Source organism: Heterodontus francisci, chromosome 7, assembly GCF_036365525.1.
Source record: "Heterodontus francisci isolate sHetFra1 chromosome 7, sHetFra1.hap1, whole genome shotgun sequence".
NCBI classification, from domain to species: Eukaryota; Metazoa; Chordata; class Chondrichthyes; order Heterodontiformes; family Heterodontidae; genus Heterodontus; species Heterodontus francisci.
This window is the reverse complement of record NC_090377.1, coordinates 82,412,549-82,437,311: the sequence shown is the minus strand read 5'-3', so window position 1 is coordinate 82,437,311 and position 24,763 is coordinate 82,412,549. Positions and strand designations below refer to the sequence as shown.

At 43.2% G+C, this 24,763-nt stretch overlaps 1 protein-coding gene across 5 annotated transcripts in view; it reads right to left on the bottom strand.

The window, feature by feature from the left end:
• Positions 1 to 24,763, bottom strand: part of itga4 (integrin alpha 4) — a 325,335-nt gene that overhangs the window by 138,400 nt on the left and 162,172 nt on the right. For all 5 annotated transcript variants that reach the window (XM_068035544.1, XM_068035543.1, XM_068035545.1 and 2 more), the window contains exons 3-12: positions 22,699 to 22,805; positions 22,472 to 22,598; positions 16,901 to 16,968; positions 16,683 to 16,812; positions 8,111 to 8,196; positions 6,569 to 6,631; positions 6,348 to 6,485; positions 6,153 to 6,261; positions 3,274 to 3,368; positions 2,356 to 2,446 (exon numbers count right to left, since the gene is read on the bottom strand). In XM_068035544.1, coding sequence (XP_067891645.1) covers positions 2,356 to 2,446; positions 3,274 to 3,368; positions 6,153 to 6,261; positions 6,348 to 6,485; positions 6,569 to 6,631; positions 8,111 to 8,196; positions 16,683 to 16,812; positions 16,901 to 16,968; positions 22,472 to 22,598; positions 22,699 to 22,805 — 1,014 coding nt within the window. The remainder of the gene's footprint in view (positions 1 to 2,355; positions 2,447 to 3,273; positions 3,369 to 6,152; positions 6,262 to 6,347; positions 6,486 to 6,568; positions 6,632 to 8,110; positions 8,197 to 16,682; positions 16,813 to 16,900; positions 16,969 to 22,471; positions 22,599 to 22,698; positions 22,806 to 24,763) is intronic.

Genomic DNA, 24,763 nt, shown 5'->3' with positions numbered 1-24,763 from the left:
CATGACAGGCGCAGTCTTCTTTAGCACAGGAGCTCTGACATTTGTAGAAAGCTCAAACGTGGGCGGTAGACCCTGCCTGCTGGGTAGGCTCATCACCTGACAGGTGGTTGCACCCGGGGCACTCTGTCACCTTCTCCCCCTCCCCCATTACAAGGCTGCACTTGGCCAGCAGGTTGCTGGCTCCTCTGGCCAGGTGTCTTCCTGTTCCTCCTTGAAGTTCAAAATTTAAAAAAAAATCCTCATAAGATGAGCCGCCTCCAGAGTGGACAATTTCCATTGATGCTGTATTCCAGAGATGCAATTAGTTCAGGTATTACCAGCCTGCTGTAAGGACAGACACACACAACCCCCTCCCCTTCACCCCATAAATCAATACTGCTGTGGCCCGACCAGCAGTGACTAACACTCAGATGACCCCTGTGAATCAGCAGAAACAACCCCAAACGTAAAAGTTACGCAAAGAAATATCCATGAATAATGAACCAAAAAAAGTACCTCCAACTCCTTCACAGAGACACTGCCTACCATTCTTTTAAAGCTGCCGGGTTCCCGATACCCCCTTCGACTCGTTTTATTGCCGTAAAACCTGACAGCCGACGTAAAATGGCTGTCAATTGGTTTATAAACAACCTCAATTGGCCCTTAATTGATGCTAAGCGGACAGCCAGTGGTGCCTCAATCTTGCCCGCCGTCCGACCAGCGAAAAATGGCGTTTGGGTGTCATGATGTCGGAGACCCGACTCGAAGTCATTGCCCACCATTTTACGCCTCGGCCGCTTCGGAGGACTCCCGTTTTTATAAGGCAAAATTCCGGCCATTGTTTTTGGTTTCACTTTGGACGGTTGGGATGTGAACTGTTTTGAAGGTAGTTGGAGAAAACCAGCCAAGAGAGCTGTCGCCATTAGTGCCCTCTTCCATCTCTTTGAGAACTTCCTGAGAATCAAGTGTAAGAAATAGAGAAACTGATGCTGCATTTCTCTTGAAAGGCCTGCTAGAAACCCCTGTTGTCACATTTCTCTTGGAAAGCGTGCCAAACTGATCTTCAACGGCGCCTGAAAAGACATGTTCTGGAAAGATCCAAGTGACAGCCGTCTACGCGTATACACGTATTTGGAATGCCAAACCTAAAAGGGACAACTGACATCTTTCCATTTCTTATTTTTTTCTTCAAGAATTAGCAAGTATTTAGCCAAAGTATTCTTTATTGTGGGTTTTTTTTGGGAACAAAGATCTAAAGAGAAAATCTCTTTTTTCGGGGTGTGTGTGTGTGTGTGTGTGTGTGTGTGTGTGTGTGTGTGTGTGTGTGTGTGTGTGTGTGTGTGTGTGTGTGTGTGTGTGTGTGTGTGTGTGTGTGTGTGTGTGTGTGTGTGTGTGTGTGTAAGGTAAAAGGAACTTTCATATTTCATTCCATGTGTTAATGCTTTGCTTCATTACTGGTTATGTCTTGTTTTATAATAAACACAGAATTTTGTTCTTTATTAAAGAAACCTGGTTGGTGTATTTTGTTCTGGGATAAGGAGTAGAGTCTATGATTGACCGTATCGATAACTGGGTAAACATTTAAATAAATGTTGTGACCTGCGCAGAAGTGGAATTAGAAAAGACAGTGCACTCCTCCCACCTCAGTTGTAACAATATCATGCAGTAGCTTTGTAGATTTAACAGCCAAATGCCCTCCCAAATATAACTACTACCTCTGGAAGGATTACACCCAGCGTAAACTAACCTCTAAATTGAATCTTGCCTCAAAATATCCACATTTGTGAAGAAAGCAAAGAGCAAATAAATCAAAAAGAATAAAATTATGTAGCAATAAATCTAGAGTTTGCCATTCCTCTTTTTGAAAATCTAGAAAAGGAGATATGAGTAAAATGTGAGTCAGGTCAGGACAAAAAATACATTAATGAATGATTTACCTATGTTTGACAATGATCTGATCATCACTGGAATACATAGTGATTTTATGTGACACATTTAAGAAATGCAAGAGGTAGTCAACTCTTAACATTTTGTAGTGGTATATCCGCTACAGTTTCTGCACCCTGCTCAGTTAATACCTTCTTTCCATGGGGCAAGTGCCAAAGGTGTTGGAAGCAAAGCATTTATTACCTTGATACATGTATGCAACTGCCTGAAGTTTTCTATGGTGGTTTATCCTCTCTAGTTTACTTTAAAATGTATAACACATCACTGATATTTTTTTATTTCTCAATGGAAACACTAAATTCACACAACAGATCTTGAAAAATTCCAAATAATCACATTTCTGCAATCCAACAAGTACACCACTAGATGACAAGAGAGAAAGCAAATATGCGGACGTGCAAAATATATTTATAACATTGTGAAATTTACCTGAATAACCATTATCATCCACATCTATACCTCCAGATATAGACTGACCAAATGCATGCAAGGTATTACTAATCCGTTGTCCATGGATTCGCTGTAAAAGTTTGTAAATGAAATAATGAAACACCAAATTTACATTTTTAATACCTCATAATAATTCAAATTGATCAACCGGTGATCAATTCAACTCCCAGCCTTGCAATTTGCAATACTTCTTCCCCATGTCAGTCGTCCCAGAGGCTGTTGACCACTCTTGGCTCCAATAGCCTTCCTATACCCACCTCAATTATCCTTCACCCTCCTCTCCCTAGGTGGATTTCCTGGCAAAATAGTCCAATCCTGGAATATAGCTGCCAGAAGCATATGCAAGTGGCAAGCAGAACTCCCAAGTCATGGAAGATGCATCAAGGCACCACAGAAACGGAAAATTGCAGAGAACAATCTTCTCCCGTGCCTGTCTTGCATGGTACTTAACAGACAAATGACAAACTTGTGCACTGAGGATCAATAACAGTTAAATCTGAGATTCAAACTCAATCTAATAAAGCATGACTGGAGTAACCAGTTTGAGCAGCATTGATTTTTTTAAATTGTGGTAATGTAATTTGTCTACTATTAAAAACAAAACACATTTTCTTGTGTTCTGTTTTATTCATGAAATACTGTAACTTTGCAGTTGAAGTCTACACCAAGCGTATGAAATGATATGGTGACAGGGTTCACTTGTTTACCACAGATATACTACAGGCCAAGTTTTAGATCAAATTTAATTTCAATCACTTAAGTAGTGCTGAAAATAGAGACATGTTGGTATTCTTGCAGATTGTCCTGATGAGTACAAGATGAAAAGCTTCAACAACATGTCTCTATTTTCAGCAATACTCAAGTTCTGCACTACCAAACAACTATGCAATCACTTACTTGAGAAAATGTGGAAGATATCCCCTTCTGTCTGCCATTATAGATATAAATAGCCCCCTGTTGATCCTCTTCTTGGGGAGCTCCAATTGCTACATCTGTAGTGAAATTAAGCAGAATGAATCCAGTACCCTCCTTGACTCAAATACATGTGGACCCATCACCTAGTTCACACAGCTGTTTTTGCCCTTTATAATCTTTAAATAAATGTTTTCTGCTTAAAACACTGGACTGGATTGGAGGCGAGCTTCAAAAATGGCAGCCCACCCATGTGGGCCACATACCAAAGAGCCACCGCTCATTTAAATAGCCAGGGTGGGCCATCTCCCCCTATCACGTGGAGGGGGCAGGTTGTCCATCTCCGGCAATGGCATCAGCTGCCTGTGCACAGGCGCTGACCCCGTTTTTAAAGAGCTGTTAGCCCTACCAGCTTATTTAAATATTTAAAGATACATTGAATTAAATTAAATAAATACATTTCTTTTGCCCTCTCCCACATCCCCCAATAACAATAAAATTAATTATTTGCCTTCCCCCCAACACACTTACCTTTACCATCTGACCTTCCACCCCCCACCAAACTGCAAAAACATTAAATTACAGTTCCCACCATTCCCTACACCCATACGCTAATTTGAACCCATTACCCTCCACCCCCACCCCCCACCCCCAGCACTGATAAACTTACCTCCTCCCCACTCCCCAGCAGTATTGCACCTCATTTCCCCGGATGGGGATCTGAAGACGCGGGAGCGCTGGCTGCAAGGCCAAAGATCGCGGCAAGCCATCAAGAGGAGACGTAAGTATATTTAATTTAATTGATTTAAATATTCAAATTGTGGTCCCGTCACCCAGCGGCGGGGAGGCTGCCACGGTGCCTGGCCGGCACCGGGAGGATTGGGCCAGGGCCTGCCAGTGTCAAGGTCTGTGGCCGGCCTCATTTGGGGCCATCTTCAGGCCCTCTCCCGCCATGGATCGCGACGTCAAGGGCTCCTTAAAATCCAGCCCAATGAGTTTATTTACCATGCAATACCACAGCACACCAAATTTAAAAAGGCAATGCAGTGCCACTTCTCTGGTTAGAAGATAAATCCTGGAAAAAGCAACTGTCACAACCAGCTTTGACAAATGATAGGAGTATGTGGTGGTCTTTTATCACATTTTAGCAATGCAATTTCATTAACGGTAACAAGAGGTAGTCAACTTGTATCTGTTGTACAGAGGTGTCATCGGCCACAGTTTCTGCACCCTGCTCAGATAATTCCTGCTCTCCACAGGGAAAGTGACCAAGTTGCTGCTCATTGTAAACAAAGTATTCATCACTTTGATACACATATACACTACAGGCCGCCTAATGGATCTAGTCATATAAAACCATCAAGAACACACCTTCACCAAATGCTGAGGATCGATAAAATTTCAACTAATTAGAACTAAAATGTTTACTGACACTTCAGTTAGGATTGGGCAGGTTAATTCAGAAAACCTGTAATATTCATAGCTCCGAATGCAAAGCTTAAGGCAATGCCAGATGATTAATTTGGTCATGCTATAAATCACATGGGTGGATGAGTGTTTCTTGGATGCTTTAAGCCAATTGCCTTGGTCAAAGTGGCCTGTTAAAAGTTAAACCTCCTTGCCCAGGGGCTAATAACATGATGGGCAGTACTCCATATTAATGGATGTAGTGCCTGGAGGCCTATCATGTGCCTGATTTGCTCAGTGAACCCCGACTGAAACCTGTGGCAGAAACCTTCTGGTTCTCAGGTGGTTTGTACAGCTTCAGTGAAGGACCACAATTTAGTTATAGAAATGGATGTTACCATACTCTGACTGAAGCTTATTTTCTGTGAACTTAGAAATGCCTTAAACTTTGAATTTTTTTTTGCATTTCTTCAGCCTGTACTGCCAGTCATGGCTACACTAGGCCAAGTCACCACAAGAATTTGCTTCCCCTTCCCACACCCTCAACTGGAGGCAAGTGGCCCAACAGAACTATAAACTGTCCCAGCACACACCTTAATTATACAAATCAATAGATTCCAGAAAATGGGTGTGTGAGAGCGGTAGTCAAGGAGTAGGGATCAGCCAGCTATGACTGTTCTGATGTTGATCATAAGCCACATGTCCTTTAAGAAGAAAGTCGAAAACAATAGTCTACTTTTCATTCTATGGAATCCAATGTGGTTTTCAGTAAGCATTTTTTAATGGAGGTGACAAAAGCTGTAGGAAACATGTTCCTACAGATCATGTGAAGCTTTTACTACTAGTGCAGGGCTGTATTTGGTGTGGCTGCACCAGCTGCCTCAGTGTTGCAGCACCTTATTACACCATAGGTGGGCCCACAGAGCTAAACAAACAACTTAGAAAACATTTTTAATAGTCATAAATTGAAATTTGCCAATTTCCTTATGGCAAATCACTCTGATCAATTTCTTACGAAAAATGGGCACTTAAATTTTAATTCCACCACTGCCCACCCCCATCCTCATCCCAGGTCCTCTGGAACCAGTCATGTATAGGCACACCTTGAACATGTATGATGGGTAATATATAATTAGATATTGCCCTTATTTACATATTGCCATAATATAGTGACCAGCATGTGGGCTAGATTATTGTGCAAGATCCCACTTGTTTGACAGGTGAAAAAGAGCAAAGAACCTGGAATGATTAGGTCCAGCACTCACCCACACAGACTATGGTATTTTTCCAACACCAGATGCAGGAGTTTTTGGATTGCAACATTTTACAACAACCACCACAAATTTCATTTATATAGCACATTTAACATGGTAATATGCCCCAATATGCTTCTTGATGTGATACGCTGATTCAGAAAGAAAAGAACTTTGAAACTGCGTGCTCTAAATGTCCCAAACCTGCATAGCCATCATCATCAATGTCTCCAAGGTCAACGATTACATCCCCAAACCTCGCCGCATAGGAATTTCTTCCAACTAACTCCATCACAAGCTCCTTCATTACTCCCTTTTAAAAAAAAGTAACTATTAATATGATGAAATGGTGAGACTGATCTAATATAAATTAACCCAAAGGAAATTCTTCAGTCTTACCAATCCTGTATTCAAATAAACATGCACCCTTCCTTCTTCTCTGACTGTACTGTACATGGGGGCTCCCACTAACAGGTCAGAGAGGCCATCTGAATTGAGGTCCACTGCACAAACTGATGATCCAAAGTATGAACCAAGCTAGAAGCAGAAACAAAAGTAGCAAGTGAAACACTGAAACTTTTCCAGAATCACAGAATTAAATAATACCTTGAGTGCCATACCATTTTACCCTTTGTCTTGAAAATAATTTTCAAAGTCTTTTCATGTTGTTCAAAAATGTAAACCTACAAAAAAAATTCAGCTATTAGACAAAATATGCATTTAAAAAAAAACTATTAATTTTCTACATAGCTTGAAGAAAGACAACTTTTACTTTTTGCACAAAATAGCAAGAATGATAACACTCAGTAACCCCACCACTATTATCCATCAGCAGTATAAAACATATATATGAAAATAAATACTTGTCACCTCCCAAATCTGTGGCCATCTTTCCCATAATTCGGTTTAAATCACTCCAATTAGGTTTCCACTCACCCCATCACAGCACTGAAACAGTTTTAACCAAAATCACAAATGATATCCTGTATTATTGTAGTGCATTATCTGTCTTAATCCCCTCAACTGCCTTTGATATGGTCAACCACACTATGCTCCTCCAATGCCTCTCCTCCATTTTCCGACTTAGTGGAATTCCCCTCACTTACTTCCACTTTCATCTATCTAATCAAAGCCAGAGCATCTTAAGCAATGGCTTCTCTTTCAGCCCCTGCATCATTACCTCCACAGTGCAAGGATCTGTGCTTAACTCCCTCCTCTCCTCATCTGCAAGCTGCGCCTTGGAGATATCATCTGAAGGAAAGGAATTGGCTTTCATATGGCTGCTCATGACACCCAGTGCTACACCTCCATTACCTTTCTTGATCACTCCACTGCCTTGATGCTGTCATACTGCTTGTCTGACATCCACTTTTGGAAAAGGAACAGTGAGAAGTCACATGGTGGGGCAGCCATGTTGGCCTCCTTTTAAAAATCTTTTAACATACAGACTGCAGAAAAAAGCAGCCAGCAGACATCGTGCCTTAAAAGAACTGGAGGCTGTAACATCTTAAGGTCTCTGAATCTGTTCCTTTTCAAGTCCACCAGTACAGAAAACAACCTCTTAATAAGACTACAAGCAACTAACTTCATGACCAGCTAAAAATCCATCTCTTTGACAGAATTCTGAAACAACTTCAATATACGACTCCAGCTATCGAATCTACCTAGCTATGTTTCAGGAGTGAAAACACCTTCTTCACTAGGCCTCCAACACATACCTTTTCCCCAAGATGAGCCAAATTACGTGACTTATGAACTACTCCGTTGCTTGCAATTTGTATGAGCGCACTATCCTTTTAACGGCTTTCTTTCTTGGGTATGTATGTGTGTGTGTGTGTGTGATGAGTAACGCAGCTTTACACCTTCGGGTTGAATGTGTGATTAAAAATAATCCTCTTTATTTAAACCCACAAAAATCGTGCTGCTGGTTATTCAAATTGGCTGTACACCTAGAGGTTAAGAAACATACACATCTTCCTTGCCAAAAACACCCTGATTGTGGACAAAAAAGGGAAGAGAACTGGAGTTTCAGTTCTCTTTCAATTCTGTCCATAACACCAGTCATTTGTATCATTTTTATAATTGCAGAGTAGAATGCAGAAGAACTCTTCTTGAAGACATTGGACATAAAGGAACTTTTTTAAAAAAGGTAAAGCTCTTACTTGACCAGTCAGTTCCTGCTGAGGTGCCCCTCCCACAATTTCTGTGCTGTTTGGGTAAGTAAAATGTCCTGCACTAACAGCATAACCTGGGAAATAAAAACGTTGATATTACATGCACCAGTGTCCATCACATTTCCAATCACATCAAACTACGTTGTTACAGTTGTAACTTTTGGCTCAAATTTCATATTCATACAATAGTGACAAATCATAACTGAATAGGTATGGAAGGTAGATAACAAGCACACGGAAAGCTGGAAGATAAATTTCCAGTTACAAATGAACAGCATATGAAAACAATCAATCAAGCTTGAGCAGTTAGCAAAACCTACCAGTAAAGAAGAAACTGAACCAATCAAATTGCTCCAATAACTGGAGCAATAATTTTGAATTTTTCTGCAGTCGAATATTTACTTGCAAAAGTAATGTTTATAATATACGAAATCCATAAAAATCAATCAGTTTTAATCTTACTCAGCTATGTCCCAAAAGACTGATCTCACTCAATAATACAAAGTCAGTTCGTTAATACAATTTGCTGGCATCCCCAGTGCTTAGCCCATAATCAGCCTATGCATTCTGGTCTTGGCCAGGATGTCTTGTGCTTGCAGTTCTGCTACTGGTAGACCTGAAACATGCAAATCGTTTTTATGCTGCAATCACATGCCATATCCAGCTATGTTTAGAGATGTTTCTCACTGTAAACATTGTAATGTGCATTCTGCTTCCAATCCTCCATGTGCACAAGAGGATGGAACCAAACTAAGTCTAAGGTTTTAAACTCACATGGCAGCAACCTGAACACCAATTCCTACAGTAAAGCAGAACTTGCATTTATATAGAGCCTTAGATCCTTGCATTCTGAAGAATCCCAAGTTGCTTTACAACCAATGGATTACTTCTGAATTATCCTTATTTAGGCAAACATGACAGTGCAGTCCATGAACAATGAATGGATAAATAGCCAATTAATTTTTCTTTTGGTGCTGCTGATGGTGGTATGCTGGTCAGGACATTGGGGGAATTCCCTGTTCTTCAAATAGTGCCGTGGGATCATTTACGTCCACCTGCGCAGGTTTAATGCCTCATCTGAAAAACAGCACCTTAGACACTGCAGCACTCTCTCAGTACTATACTAAAATCCATGGAGGAGTAAGGTAGCATAAGCACAGCAAATACTTCAAAAAATATATAAACCAGTCCCTGGGTAATATTTAGCAATGAAGCTATAGACCTTCCATCAGGGACAGCAGGGTTCTCCCAAAACTCTTTGCCAGCATTTAGCTGGAGCCATATTTTAGTTATTTAAAGCTTCCACATACATCAGATAAATAAAACATGTCTTTCAGCATTTTGTTTTATTCTTTTATATGCAGAGCGCATCACTGGCAACCCAGCATTTCTTGCCCATCCCTCATTGCCCTTGAGAAGGTGGTGGTGAGCCACCTTCTTCAACCACTGCAGTCTATTTGGTGTAGGAACACCCACAGAGCTGTTCAGGAGGGAGTTCCAGGTTTTTGATCCAGTGACAGTGACGGAATGGCGATATGGTTCCCAGTCAGGATGGTGTGTGGCTTGGAGGAGAACTTGCAGGTGGTGGTGTCCCCATGCATCTGCTGCCCTTGACCTTCCAGGTGGTAGAGGTCGTGGGTTTGAAAGGTGCTGTCGAAGGAGGCATCTTGTATATGGTATACACTGCTGTCACTGTGCGCCAGTGATGGAGGGACTGAATGCTTAAGTTTGTGGATGGGGTGCCAATCAAGTGGGCTGCATTGTCACAAGAACTCTTACAAGAAACAGGAGCAGAAGTAGACCATATGGGCCCATCGAGCCTGCTCCACCATTCAATACGATCAAGACTGATCTTAAATTCAACTCCACTTTCCCGCCCGCTTGCCATATCCTTCGATTTCCTGAGACCCCAAAAATCTGTCTATCCCAGCCTTAAATGTATTCAACAATGGGATACAGAATTCCAAAGGTTCACAACCCTTTGAGTGAACTAATTTCTCCTCATCTCAGTCCTAAATGATCAGCCCCTTATCCTGCGACTGTGCCCCCGTGTTTTCGATTCCCCGACCAGCGGAAACAATCTCTCAGTGTCTACCCTATCCAGCCCCTTCAGATTCTGGTATGTTTCAATGAGATCGCCTCTCATTCTTCTAAACTCCAGTGAATATAGGCCCATTTTACTCAGCCTCTCATCATAGGACAATGCCCTCATCCCTGGGACCAACTTAGTGAACCTCCCCTGTACCTCCTGCAATGCAAGTATATCCTTTCTTAAATGTGGAGACCAAAACTGCACACAGTACTCCAGATGTGGTCTCACCAAAACTCTATACAATTGTAGTGACTTCTTCATTCCTATACTCCAATTCCCTTGCAATAAAGGCAACATTTCATTTGCCTTCCTAATTGCTTGCTATACCTGCATGCTAACTTTCTGTGTTCCTTGTACAAGCACACCCAAGTCTCTTTGAACATCAGCACTTTCAAGTTTCACACCTTATAAAAAATATTCTGTTTTTATGTTCTTACATCCAAAAAATAATTTCACTCTTCCTATATTATACTCCATTTGCCATCTCGTTTCCTATTCACTTAACCTGTCTATATCTCTTTGCAGCCCCTCTGTGTCCTCCCCACAGTTTACCTTTCCACCTACCTTTGTATCATCAGCAAACTTAGATACATTACTCCGGCTCTTCATCTAAGTCATTAATGTAGATTGTAAATAGCTGAGGTCCCCGCACTGATCCTTGCAACACTCCACTATTCACTGCCAACCAAACGAAAATGCCCCATTTATGCCCACTCTTTGCTTCCTGTCCATTAACCAATCCTCTGTCCATGCTAATATATTAGCTCCAACTCCATGAGCCCATATATTCTGCCTATTAATCTTTTGTGTGGCACCTTATCAAATAATGCCTTTTGGAAATCCAGGTGTGCTACATCTATTAATACTTCCTGAATAATAGATTCCAGCATTTTCTCAATGACTGATATTAGGCTAACTGACCTGTAGTTCACTGTTTACACTCTTCCTCCTTTCTTGAAAAGCGGTGTAACATTTGCCAACTTCCAATCTGATGGGACTGTTCCCGAATCTAAGGAATTTTGGAAAATTATAGCTGACACATCTACTATCTCTGCAGCTACCTCTTTTAGAACCCTAGGGTGTAGGCCACCAGGTCTCGGGTATTTGTCAGATTTCAGTCCCTTAAGTTTCTCCAATACATTTTCTTGCTGATATTAATTTCCTCACTCTTTTTAGCCCCTAGGTTACCATCTACTTCTGGTATGAAACTTGTGTCTTCTACTGTGAAGACAGACACAAAATATTTGTTCAATGCCTCTGCCATTTCCTCATTCCCCATGATAATTTCTCCTGTCTCTGCCTCTAAGGGACCAATGTTTACTTTAGCTACTCTCTGCCTTTTAATATGCCTATAAAAGCTCTTGCAATCTGCTTTTATATTACTGGCTCGTTTACTCTCATTCTATTTTTTCCTTTTTATCAACTTTTTGGTGGCTCTTTGCTGGTTTCTAAAGCATTCACAAACCTCAAATTTGCTACTCCTTTTGCAACATTGTAAGCCCTCCTTTTTAAATCTAATACTGTCCTTAACTTCCTGACTGAGCCACGGATGGGTCTTTCTTGCTGAGTTTTTATTTTTCAGTGGAATGTATTTTTGTTGAACATTTTGAAATGTTTCTTTAAAGGTTTCCCACTGTCCTGGATGATGTTGAGCTACTTGAGTGTTGTTGGAGTGGTACTCACCCAGGCAAATGATTCAATGACACTTCTGACGTGTGTCTTGTAGGTGGCGGACAGGCTTTGGGGAGTCAGAAGGTGAGCTGCTCACCACAGAATTCCCAGCCTCTGACCTGCTCTTATAGAACAGTATTTATATGGCTGGTCCAATTAAGTTTCTGGTCAATGGTAACTCCCAGGATGCTGATAGTGGGTGAGTTAGTAATGATAATGCAGTTGAACATCAAGGGGAGATGGTTAGATTCTCTCTTGTTGGAGGTGGTCATTGCCTGGCACTTGTGTGGCGTGAATGTTACTTGCCACTTATCAACCCATGCCTGAATGTTGTCCAGGTCTTGCTACATATGGGCACACACTGCTTCAGTATCTGAGGAATCGCGAATGGTACTGAACATTGTGCAAACATAAGCAAACATCCCCACTTTTGACCTTATGATGGAGGGAAGGTTATTGATGAAACAGCTGAAGAATGTTGGGCCTAGGACACTGCCACGAGGAACCCCTGCAATGATGTCCTAGGGCTTAGATGTTTAGCCTCCAACAACCATAACCATCTTCCTTTGTGCTAGGTATGACTCCAACCAGTAGAGAGTTTTCCCCCGATTCTCATTGACTTTAATTTTGCTAGGGCTCCTTGATGTACACTCGGTCAAATGCTGCCTTGATGTCAAGGGCAGTCATTCACATCTCACCTCTTGAGTTCACTCTTTTGTCCATGTTTGAACCAAGGCTATAATGAGGTCAGGAGCCGAGTGCCCCAGGTGGAACCCAAACTTAGCATCGGTGAGCAGGTTGTTGCTCTGTAAGTGCCACTTGATATCACTATCGATGACAACTTCCATCACTTTGCTGATGATTGAGAGTAGACTGATGGGGTGGTAATTGGCCAGATTGGATTTGTCCTGCTTTTTGTCGACAGGACATACCTGGACAATTTTCCACATTGTCAGGTAAATTCAAATGTTGTAGCTGTACTGGAACAGCTTGGTTGGAGCACGGCTAGGTCTGGAGCACAACTCTTCAGTACTACTGCCGGGAAGTTGTCAGGGCCTATAGCCTTTGCAGTACCCAGTGCCTTCAGCTATTTCTTGATACCACGTGGGTGAATCAAATTGGTTGAAGACTGGCATCTGTGATATTGGGGACCTTAGGAGGAGGCTGAGATGGATCATCCACTCAGCACTTCTGGCTGAAGATGGTTGCAAATGCTTCAGCCTTGTCTTTTGCACTGACGTGCTGGATTCCCCCATCATTGACAGCAGCAATAATGTCATGGTAATGTTACTAGACTAGTAATCCAGAGGTCCTGAATAATGATTTGGGGACACGAGTTCAAACCTCACGTTTAATCTGGAACTAAAGACTAGTCTCAGTAATGGTGACCATGAAACTACTGGATTGTCGTAAAAACCCATCTGGTTCACTATTGCCCTTGAGGGAAAGAAATCTTCCGTCCTTATTCCGTCTGGTCTACATATGACTCTAGACCCACAGTAATGTGATTGACTCTTAACTGCCCTCTGAAATAGCCAAGCAAGCCACACAGTTGCATCAAAGCGCTACAGCTCATTGCAAGGAAATGAATACCTCTACATGCACACTAGCTTCCTCAAAGTTCCCAGAGTCCATCACCCCATCCTTTACACCCAATCCCCATCTCACTCTTTCCTTTAAGTACTCCCACATCCCAAGACCATCTTCCCACCACTGCCACACTTCTACAACCATTACCTATCACTTCCATATTTCCAGCATACCATTCTAAATATTCCTACACCCAGAACCTCTCTCTCCACAATATCTCTCCATTCTTCCCACCATCACCCCACCCCCTCCATAGTTCCCAGACCACTACACTCTCCCAACATTAACAGATTGAGCATAACTTCCTTGCTTTTGTACTCTATGGGCAGAATTTTCCTGGCCCCATGATGGGCTTGGAGGTGGTGTAAGATTATTAAACCCTACTCTACCTTACTGAAGAACTTTTGTCATATAATATAGTAGGAAACTGGGGCATAATATAAAAGATGCCAATGTAGAGGGACTGTGGGTAAATGAAATCGAGCCAAACTGTAACAAGCCCACTGCAACTGGAGCTAAAAGTCCTTTAAGAGCTGGCTGAGAAATTGCTAGCAGGCCTCTCTCAAGTTGATAAGAATGCACAGGCTGTAAAGACCTTGAGATAAGGAGAGAATAAGACAGTGCTGTAATGAAAGGCATTATGTAATTGTAATATTACTTGTTCCTTTGGTGTGTGATCAGGACTGCATGTAATATCCAAAGAAAATGTGCGTTTATATTATACTTTTACTAGATCATATATATACAAACAGTTACTGCCTGAGACACATTTAAATACATCTCACTCTGACAGGCTATACCCATAACTCCTTGATCATGTCTGATGTGATGTCACTTCCTCCTGTAACCTTCACTTCCTGCTTCTTGAGACTCTTAGGGTCATCCCACAACAGTAATTATGTAATGTTAGCAACAGCCACCTGATTAGTCAAGAAAGGCATCCACAGGGCACAATAGCCATGGGGATGAACATGACTTGGGATTGGGAGGGGGGGGAGGCTTAATTGGATAAACGCCAGGATAAAAGAGAGCTGACTGATCAGTTCTGTATGGTGGAGAGAACCAAAAACAAACGAACCGAGAGAAAAGACGAGAGAGAGAGAAAAACAAAGAGAAAAGAAGTGACGTTCCTGAAGACCAAAAGCTGCAAGAGAAAAATGTGCACTACCTGTCTAGGACTAATACGGGAAGTATATTGCTTGCATTAGACGTAAATCACTGCCCAAGTTTGTTGCCATAGTTTGTATGAAACTTAACAAACTTGTTCTGACTGTCTCAATAAGTAGATTCACAACTGAACTTTTGTTACGTCTGATCCTGTTGTAAGGTGTTAAATCCTCACAGATTGACTCCTGATTACAGCGGGGGAGCAGAGAAAATAGGAGGGAGTCTCATCGGGACGGCTCCCTGACATTCCCGCCACCAGGGAAGATTCCTAGAGACAGGCAGGAATGTGGATTGGCTGCCCGCACTACTTAGGTGAGCAGCCAATTTACTGACTTAAGGCCCCAGCTGGCATTTTGCTGGCAGCGGAGCAGCCCCAGTCATGTGTGGAGGAAGCCAGCTTAATGGAAGCGGCCTCCCTGCGTCAATTCAGGTGCCCACTGGAGTCAGAGGCTCCAACCCCCCAAAGAGGGGGCCGCAGGCATCAAAGGACACCTCGTGGCCCCCAACGATCCAAGCAAAGGGGTTTCCCCTCTGATCCGAGAGACCTACCACTTTCCCCCCTTAAATTATTTTTACAGGTCCAAAGGCGCCTCCAATTTGAGGTGCCCTCCCAGTCTCCTACCTGCCTCAGCAGCACCCACCTCTCCCTGTGGGGCTGCTGAGGCTGTCGAGCTGTCAGCCCTGTTGTTGGGCCGGCAGCATCTGAAGCCCATCCACTGTCCTTAATAGGACTGCGAGTGCACAGGCAGCCAATTAGGAGGCCACCTCTGGGAAAATAGCTCTGTCAGTCTGGCTCTCAGCAACTGCAGACTCAGGAGCCCCACGTGATCCCAACATCGGGATCTTGAAGCCCGTGGGAAAATCCTGGCATGTGCTTCTATTTATAAAGCCAAGAATCCCATATACTGTATTACCAGCCTTATTAAATTACCCTGCCACAATCAACAATTTCTGTATTTGGTTAGTAGTGGGGCACATACTTAAGGCACTTGGGGAAATGATTGATAGGATGACTTATGCAGAGGGGCAGAGAGTCATTATATTAAGAGTTACAGCTGCACTGTATGGAGATCAAGAGTAGTAGGTGGGTTTCAATGAGATTAGAGGGATGAAGGGGAAGAAACTAAGGAATGCGGGTAGAAACTATGCAATGGGAAATTTGGAAGGCATGAACAGATGGATGGGCAAATGGGAAGCAAGGAGCTGGACAAATGGAGGAGGGTCAGGAGCAAACCAAGGAGACAGCAACTGCAGTGCGATGACCTCAATTTTCATAGAATTTTACACATTAGAGGGGCCTTGCAAGTGGCCAATGGAAAATTATGGGGGCATTATCCACTATTATCCACTATTCTTTGCCATTGATTTTTACAGCTGGAAGTCTATAGGTGTTCCTATATATCCTTATGTGCAACGTCCAACTGGCAGCAAGCACCTTGCAAAGTTTACCCTACTGTTCCTTTACACTTGTGTCAGAAGTAGGTCATTTGACCCCTTGAGCCTGCTCCACCATTCATCTAGATCATGGCTGATCTACCTCAACGCCATTTTCCCACTCTATCCCCATATCTCTTGATATATTTAATATCTAGAAATCTGTCTATCTCTGTCTTGAATATACTCAATGATTAAGCCTCCACAGCACTCTGGGGTAGAGAATTCCAAAGATTTAAGGCCGGGATAGGCAGTTTTTTGGTGTCTCAGGGAATCAAGGGATATGGCGAGTGAGCGGGAAAGTGGAGTTGAATCCTAAGGTCAGCCATGATCGTTTGGAATGGCAGTGTAGGTGCAATAGACCATATGGACGACTCCTGCTCCTATTTCTTGTGTTCTTGAATATAGGCCCAGTCTCCTCAATCTTTCCTCATAGAACATCCAATTAAAAACATGCAATTAAAAGCTGTACCAAAATCTGCAAATTACACTCAAAGCACGCTTTGCTTAATAAAAAGAAAGCTAAACTGCTTTGCGTAGTTGACAGCTTCACGTTTATACAGATCTTAATCGCACGAGGAAAACCAAAGAGCAGGAGTTGCATACCTAGATAGCTTCCGTATTTAACTATATTTTCATCATCCTTGTAAAAGAGCAAAGAATTAGTCTTTTCATTTTTGACAGCAACAGTTCCAGTCCAATAACGAGATCCAGGAGCTCCCATTATGATTAAATCCTATAAATTAAAAAAAATTGTGGCTAATGCAATGCACTTATTCATTAAGAAAACAAAAGTAAATATGTCAGAAGCAACCATCACTCACCTCAGTCAGAAAACTGGCAATTCCAGCCTGACATAATACATTATCACCATTATATTTCCGTTGATTTTCTAAAGAGAGAAAAAAGAAATTCACTGTCATCCAGAAATGATATATTTTGCATGTGCTTGCACCTTTTCAGTTAATTATGATGAGATTAATAAAAGCACAGTGAACTCCCAAAATCCAGTCCATCAAGTGGGCAATATTCCATAGCATGATGATGCAATCCCAATGGAAACTAGAGCTTTCACCTCCAGAAATCATGGGCCTGCAATTTGCTAACTGTCTTCCTTAAGAGTGCCTGTTACGACCTGAGAAAGAGTTTCTAGGGTTCCCTTTCAGCCTTCACCTGGTCTTATCATAACAGAGTTTAATTTTAAACACACCGTGTTTTTAGCTTCCCCTCGTTGATTCCTTGTTCACCGCTTTCCAATTATAAGGCAAAGAAACCAGCACAAACAGGCTTTCTTAGGTTTAAAGAAGAAAAGTTGAAATTTCTTAAACTCTAATTTGGTTAACGCCTACGGATACACGACGCGCTCACACTAGCATGCATACACGATACACACATGTAAATAGAGACAGAAAAGAGCAGTAGAAAAATAAATTGGAAAAGTTTGAAGCAATATCTGAAGAGGTTTTGTTACGGTTCTTCGAGCTCACTGTAGAGTCCTTGATTGTAGGTAGACCTTGCTTTTTGTTGGGGCCCAGTATTCTTCTTAAACCTTGTTCGCTGTAGGAGACTTTTCTCTCTTGGGGTTCATGTGTCTTCAGTGGATTCAGAGGCTTGTGAGAAAGAGGTGGGAGCAGATAGGAGAGAGATCTTCTCAGTCCAGGAGCAAACAGACTTTCTCTCTGAGTTCAAACTGTTTGTACAATTCAGAAAAACTGAGGTTGCCAAGCAGGTTAGTCATATGACTAACTGGTTTGACCACGTCTTGGATTACAGCAGTATCTGGAATGCTCCTCTCACACAAAAGACCTGGTGATCAAGGTCCATTGTAAGTTGAATGTGACAGGGAATGGTCTTTTGTCCTTCCAATCACCGTCAGTTAATATGCAAATGTTTTTCCCAGCCACAGCTGATCTGTTTAACAAGTAATTTCCTCACTCCAACAACAGTTAAAAATCAATATTCATGACAAAATTGATGTGCCTCACTCTTGGCAGTTGGGAACCTAGCATGACAGTGCCAAATCATAGGATTACTCCCAATAATTCTTGCAACATTAAATTCTCAAAGTACACATATCAAATAAAAACACAACAACATAAAAAATATGGCACTAGAATGTTTAGGAATGGGAAAAGACCATTACTCTCAACTGGCATATCAGAAGCACCTTTTCCAAGGCAAAATGCAAATTGAAACTACTTCAATACTGTTACGTTATCCATTCATACAAAGTGGAATCTAGGCTGAGCACTGGGGTGCTATTGTGTTCTTCCCAATGCTATGACTTGCAAATGCTTATCATTTGCCATTTTTAAAAAAATGAATCAGCCTGAGGAGGCAGCTCTTCAAATTGTGGGAGCAAAGGCAAAGAGAACGTGCCCAAGAAGTCCTTTGTGGCTTGGTGACACCCCAGGAAAACAAGTGTCCCCATGAATATCATCTGGCTCCCCGTTCAAATTTACTAAGCATTCAGGAGCATATACCCTGCAGCAGCATGCCACTCAATCTATTGGTATTGGTAGTGTTCTAAACTCTCATAAAAACACCCTGGTCACACGTTCTTTATCTTAATGTAGGGTCCTCCCATGCTGGCCTGCTTGCAGGAAGCTAGGTCATCTCAAGTATTATAACTCACCACATGTAGACGACAGTTCAGATACATTCACCTTGAGGGAGAATCAGATAGAAGGTAGAAGGAAACAGCACAAATAAGGAGGAGCAAGTCGAAGAGCAGGAACAACCTGATCAAAGGGCTCAGTGCAAATCCTCCTCTGCAATAGCACTGCCAAAGAGAAAAACTGACTATTGAGAAAAAGAACTTCATGTAGTCCTTTGAGAATCTTCAGATTTTCTTGTATGGTATGTTACAAATTTTTTTTATTCATTCATGGGCTGTGGGCGTTGCTGGTTAGGCCAGCATTTATTGCCCAACCCTAACTGACCCTGAGAAGGTGGTGGTGAGCTGCTTTCTTGAACCGCTGCTGTCCATGTGAGGTAGGGACACCCACAGTGCTGTTAGGAAGGGATTTTGACCCAGCGATAATAATGAAACGGCGATATAGTTCCAAGTCAGGATGGTGTGTGACTTGGAGGGGGACTTGCAGCTGGTGATGTTCCCATGCATTTGCTGCCCTTGCACTTCTAGTTGGTAGAGGTCGCGGGTTTGGTAGGTGCTATCTAAGGAGCCTTGGTGTGTTGCTGCAGTGCATCTTGTAGATGGTACACACTGCTGCCACTGTGTGTCTGTGGTGGAGGGAGTGAATGTTTGTGGATGGGGTGCCAATCAAGCAGGCTGCTTTGTCCTGGATGGTGTCGAGCTTCTTGAGTGTTGTCGGAGCTGCACCCATCCAAGTAAGTGGAGAGTATTCCATCACACTCCTGACTTGTACCTTGTAGATGGTGGACAGGCCTTGGGAAGTGAGGAGGTGAGTTACTCGCCTCAGGATTCCTAGCCTCTGACCTGCTCTTGTAGCCACAGTATTTATATGGCTACTCCAGTTCAGTTTATGGTCAATGCTAGCCTGCTAGGATGTTGATAGTGAGGGATTCAGCAATGGTAATGCCATTGAATATCAAGGGGAGATGGTTAGATTCTCTCTTGTTGGAGATGGTCATTACCTGGCACTTGTGTGGCGTGAATGTTATTTGCCACTTATCAGCCCAAGCCTGGATATTGTCCAGGTCTTGCTGCTTTTGTACACGGACTCTGAAGAACTCCTGCAGTGATGTCCTGGAGCTCAGATGATCGACCTCCAACAACCACAACCATCTTCGTTTGAGCTAGGTATGACTCCAACCAGTGGAGAGTTTTCCCCCTGATTCCCACTGACTCCAGTTTTGCTAGGGCTCCTTGATGTAATACTCGGTCAAATGCTGCTTTGATGTCAAGGGCAGTCACTCTCACCTCACCTCTTGACTTCAGCTCTTTTGTCCATGTTTGAACCAAGGCTGTAATCAGGTCAGGAGCTGAGTGGGCCTGGCGGAACCCAAACTGAGCATCACTGAGCAGGTTATTGCTAAGCAAGTGCCACTCGATGGCACTGTTGATGACACCTTCCATCATTTTTCTGATGATTGAGAGTAGACTGATGGGGCGGTAATTGGCTGGGTTGGACTTGTCCTGCCTTTTGTGTACAGGATATACCTGGGCAATTTTCCACGTTGCCAAGTAGATGCCAGTGTTGTAGCTGCACTGGAACAGCTTGGCTAGGGGCGCGGCAAGTTCTGGAGCTCAGGTGTTCAGTACTATTGCTGGAATATTGTCAGGACCCATAGCCTTTGCAGTATCCAGTGCCTTCAGTTGTTTCTTGATATCACGCAGAGTGAATTGAAGTGGCTGAAGTCTGGCATCTCTCATGCTGGGGACTTCTGGAGGAGGCCGAGATGGATCATCAACTCGGCACTTCTGGCTGAAGATTGTTGCAAATGCTTCAGCCTTATCTTTCGCACTGATGTTCTGGGCTCCCCCATCATTGAGGATGGGGATATTTGTGGAGCCATCTCCTCCAGTTAGTTGTTTAATTGTCCACCACCATTCATGGCTGGATGTGGCAGGACTGCAGAGCTTAGATCTGATCCATTGGTCATGGGATTGCTTAGCTCTGTCTGTCGCATGCTGCTTATGCAGTTTGGCACGCAAGTAGTCCTGGGTTGTAGCTTCACCAGGTTGACACCTCATTTTGAGGTATTCCTGGTGCTGTTCCTGGCATGCCCTCCTGCACTCTTCATTGAACCAGGGTTAGTCTCCTGACTTGACGGTAAAGGTAGAGTGGGGGATATGGCAGGCCATGAGGTTACAGATTGTGGTTGAGTACAATTCTGCTGCTGATGATGGTCCACAGTGCCTCATGGATGCCCAGTTTTGCATTGCTAGATCTGTTTGAAATCTATCCCATTTAGCATGGTGGTAGTGCCACACAACACGACGGAGGGTATCCTCAGTGTGAAGGCGGGTCTTCGTCTCCACAAGGACTGTGCGGTGGTCATGGACAGATACATCTGCGGCAGGCAGATTGGTGAGGACGAGGTCAAGTATGTTTTCCCTCTTGTTGGTTCCCTCACCACCTGCCACATACCCAGTCTGGCAGGTATGTCCTTTAGGACTTGGCCAGCTCGGTCAGTAGTGGTGCTACCGAGCCACTCTTGGTGATGGTCATTGAAGTCCCCCACCCAGAGTACATTTTGTGCCCTTGCCACCCTCAGTGCTTCCTGCAAGTGGTGTTCAACATGGAGGAGTATTGATTCATTAGCTGAGGGAGGGTGGTAAACAGCAGGTTTCCTTGCCCATGTTTGACCTGATGCCTTGAGACCTCATGGGATCCGAAGTCGATGTTGAGAACTCCCAGGGCAACTCTCTCCTGACTGTATACCACTGTACCGCCACCTCTACTGGATCTGTCCTGCCAGTGGGACAGGACATACCCAAGGATGGTGATGGCAGTATCTGGGACATTGTCTGTAAGGTATGATTCTATGAGTATGACTATGTCAGGCTGTTGCTTGATTAGTCTGTGGGACAGCTCTCCCAACTTTGGCATAAGCCCCCAGATGTTAGTAAGGAGGACTTTGTAGGGTCGACAGGGCTGGGTTTGCCATTGTCGTTTCCGGTACCTAGGTCGATGCCGGGTGGTCCATCCTGTTTCATTCTTTTTTATTGACTTCGTAGTGGAGGTGTTGCTCTGATATTTGTGCAGGAATGCAACAAGAATTTAAAAACCTGCCACACAGAGCCAATAGCAACTCCATCTGCATCACGGGTTGACATGGGGTTGTTTTTAGGAGTCATTTGTATATCATCAATGAGGTTCTGCACTTTTGAAAAGCCTGTTTCTGCTGTGCCCTCAAGCTGTTATTTCCCATCCATGGAGAGAATGGTAAAAGAATTTGCCCTGGCAAACAAGGATTCAGTCATTCATTTTGTGCATCAGTGGACTGAAAACGAATTGATGTGACAGCCACCAGAGGTGACTCGCAAGGATCCAGTTGTGTATAAGCTATATACTATGGTAACCTTCACAACCACAAGCCCTGCAATAGATCTCTTCTGTCAACCCAAAACAACTCAGGTCTCTTAAATTAAATATTCTCCATACTTTCTGACTACTTCTTGCCAGCAATGTTATCCTTCACCAATTCATTTTTGCTCTCCCTTCCAAACTTTATATACCTAGCAATACTGAATTAGTACCCATCCATTTACTTTAGTCAAGTCTTCATTAGATAAACAATATCATGGCAACTGAAGTAATTGAAAGAAAATTACCTATGAAGTTCCTGTAATGGTTGTTTACCAAATGATAGAAGACAACATTGACCCATCATGAAATGGCTTGATTTCTAAGAGAGTGATTTATGCCAAATAATCTGTTGAAAATAATTTTTGATTATGTTCTTACCTTTAAAACATGGTATCAGTGGGAAATCTTGAGAAGGCTTCAAGTCAGTTGGAATTTTAAAACACAACCCAAGTGGTCGTTTATCATCCTTCATGTAGTATATATTTTTCCACCGATGTGCACAGGCCTTTAAAAAGACGTGAAACATTTTCATGTAAAACACATTATAATTAATCTGGTATTCTAATAAATTTGCCAACCGTGCATTTTGAAGATTGTGCATATACCAATATGTAACCGTCTTTCTTTGGCTGTCTTGACAAACTAACACCAAGCCACTGGTTATCTTTCTCTTCTGTACAATCTCGCCCACATCCATTTCCCTCAGGAATACCTACAAAAAAATTGTGAATTATTTATTTCTCTATTAGTGTATAATATTGCATCAATATAAAGAGGTCACAAAAGCTGCATTACAAGTGAAGTCAGAACTGTACACTGATTTACTTAAATAAAAGCAAAATACTGCGGATGCTGGAAATCTGAAATTAAAAAAAGTGCTGGAAATACTCAGCAGGTCTGGCAGCATCTGTGGAGAGAGAAACAGAGGCCGGAATTTTACGCCACCCCAACGAGCCAGATGGTGATGGGGGGTGGCGTAAAATGGAGTGGGAGGCTCCGGGAGGCTTTCCTGACCCGCTCCCACCTCCGCCCCCCCCTTTACTTAGGGTGGGGAGGGGGGCAAAAAACAGCCCGCCCGCCCCAGGCCAATCAAGGCCCTTAATGGCCACTTAAGGGCCTTTGCCCGCCTCCACGCGGATTTTACGCGTGGCAAGCGGGCGTCCTGGAGCCGGGAAAAGCCGCCTGGGAAAAGCAGACGGCTTCTGATCGTCTCGTGGTGGGGGTGCACAGGGTGCCCAATGAAGGGCTGACCCGCTACCCCAACCACTCCCAAGACCTAACACGCACCCCACCCCCTTCCCCCCAAACAACCACCCTTGTCTCACCAAGGCCCGACCGATTACCCCCACCGAGGCAACCAAAACGTACCTGAACTCCCGGCTCCATGTCTTCCTCTGCAGTCCCAGCAGTGGCCACTGCTCCTGCTGACTGGCCGGCAGCTCAATGAGGTGGGACTCCCTCCCTCAAGTGGGTGGAAGTCCCACCTTGGAACAATTAAAGCCTGGGGACTCGTAAAATCCGGGTCAGATCCCCAGATGAGGCAGAAGCGGGTTCACCACCGACTTTTCTGTCAGTGGCCGGCTCTCATCCGCCCAACGTGAAATCCCAGCCAGAGGTAACATTTCAGGTCTGTGACCTTTCATCAGAACCAGTTTCTGTTTTTATTACATTGATTAACTTTACTGACTTAGTTACACAATCCCCACAATTTTAGTAAACATGCTTTCCAAATTAACATCTTTTAAAATTCAGCAATACTATATTAATTCAGGCTTGTGTTAGGTTCATGACTGATTCAAGGAAAGGAAAGGAAAGAAAACATTTGAAATTAATCTACTGCAAAGCAAGTGACAAATTACAGAGTTGCTATTGGAAGTCTTTTCATTTACAATGACTGGACTTTCCTACATGACAGATATGCCACCTGAATTGCCTCAATATAACACTGCTCTGATGTCATGACATTTTCCTGTGTCAACTTATTTTTAATATTGTAGGTGTGGCACTATTTGTACCCTGTATTAAGAGCTCACCTCACAGGGGCAGGGAAGGAGAAAATAACAATTTCAACATTGCCCCAGTCCAGGAATTATTTAGTGACAGAAATCGGAGCACAGTCAGTCAAGGAAGTACATCTTACGTCTTTACTCCAGCACTCACAACCTCTGGATGTTCTGACTCAGCTGTTGAGGTGGAAGCTGGCCAAAATTCAACATCTGGCACTGGGCAAGCTCCTTCTGGAGTTGAATATGCACTAAAAGCTCACCCATATTGTTACAATGAGGTCTGAGGCCCAATTCAGTTATGTGCCTGAAAATATGCCTTTGCAAATTTCTATTCCTTGATACCCAACTCAGACAGTAAGGAGGTGTGATTGTTATGTCCCAAGATGACAGCATTATAGATTAGGCAGTATGTGCACAGACCTGTATGAAAGACATGCAAACTACTTACAAGAGTGACAAGCAATGCTAAAGCCGAGCGAATATCTAAAGTAGACCCGAAATGTGCAACCAATTGGTGGCAGCTATCTGAGAGTCTGATTGACACTGGTAATAATGTAGAGGGACAACTTGGATTAGGCCCTATATTAAGCACAGGGATCGCGATGTGCAATTACTCCACATCCGTTCCTGTCGAAGCAGGCAACATGCAAATTGTTCATCTACA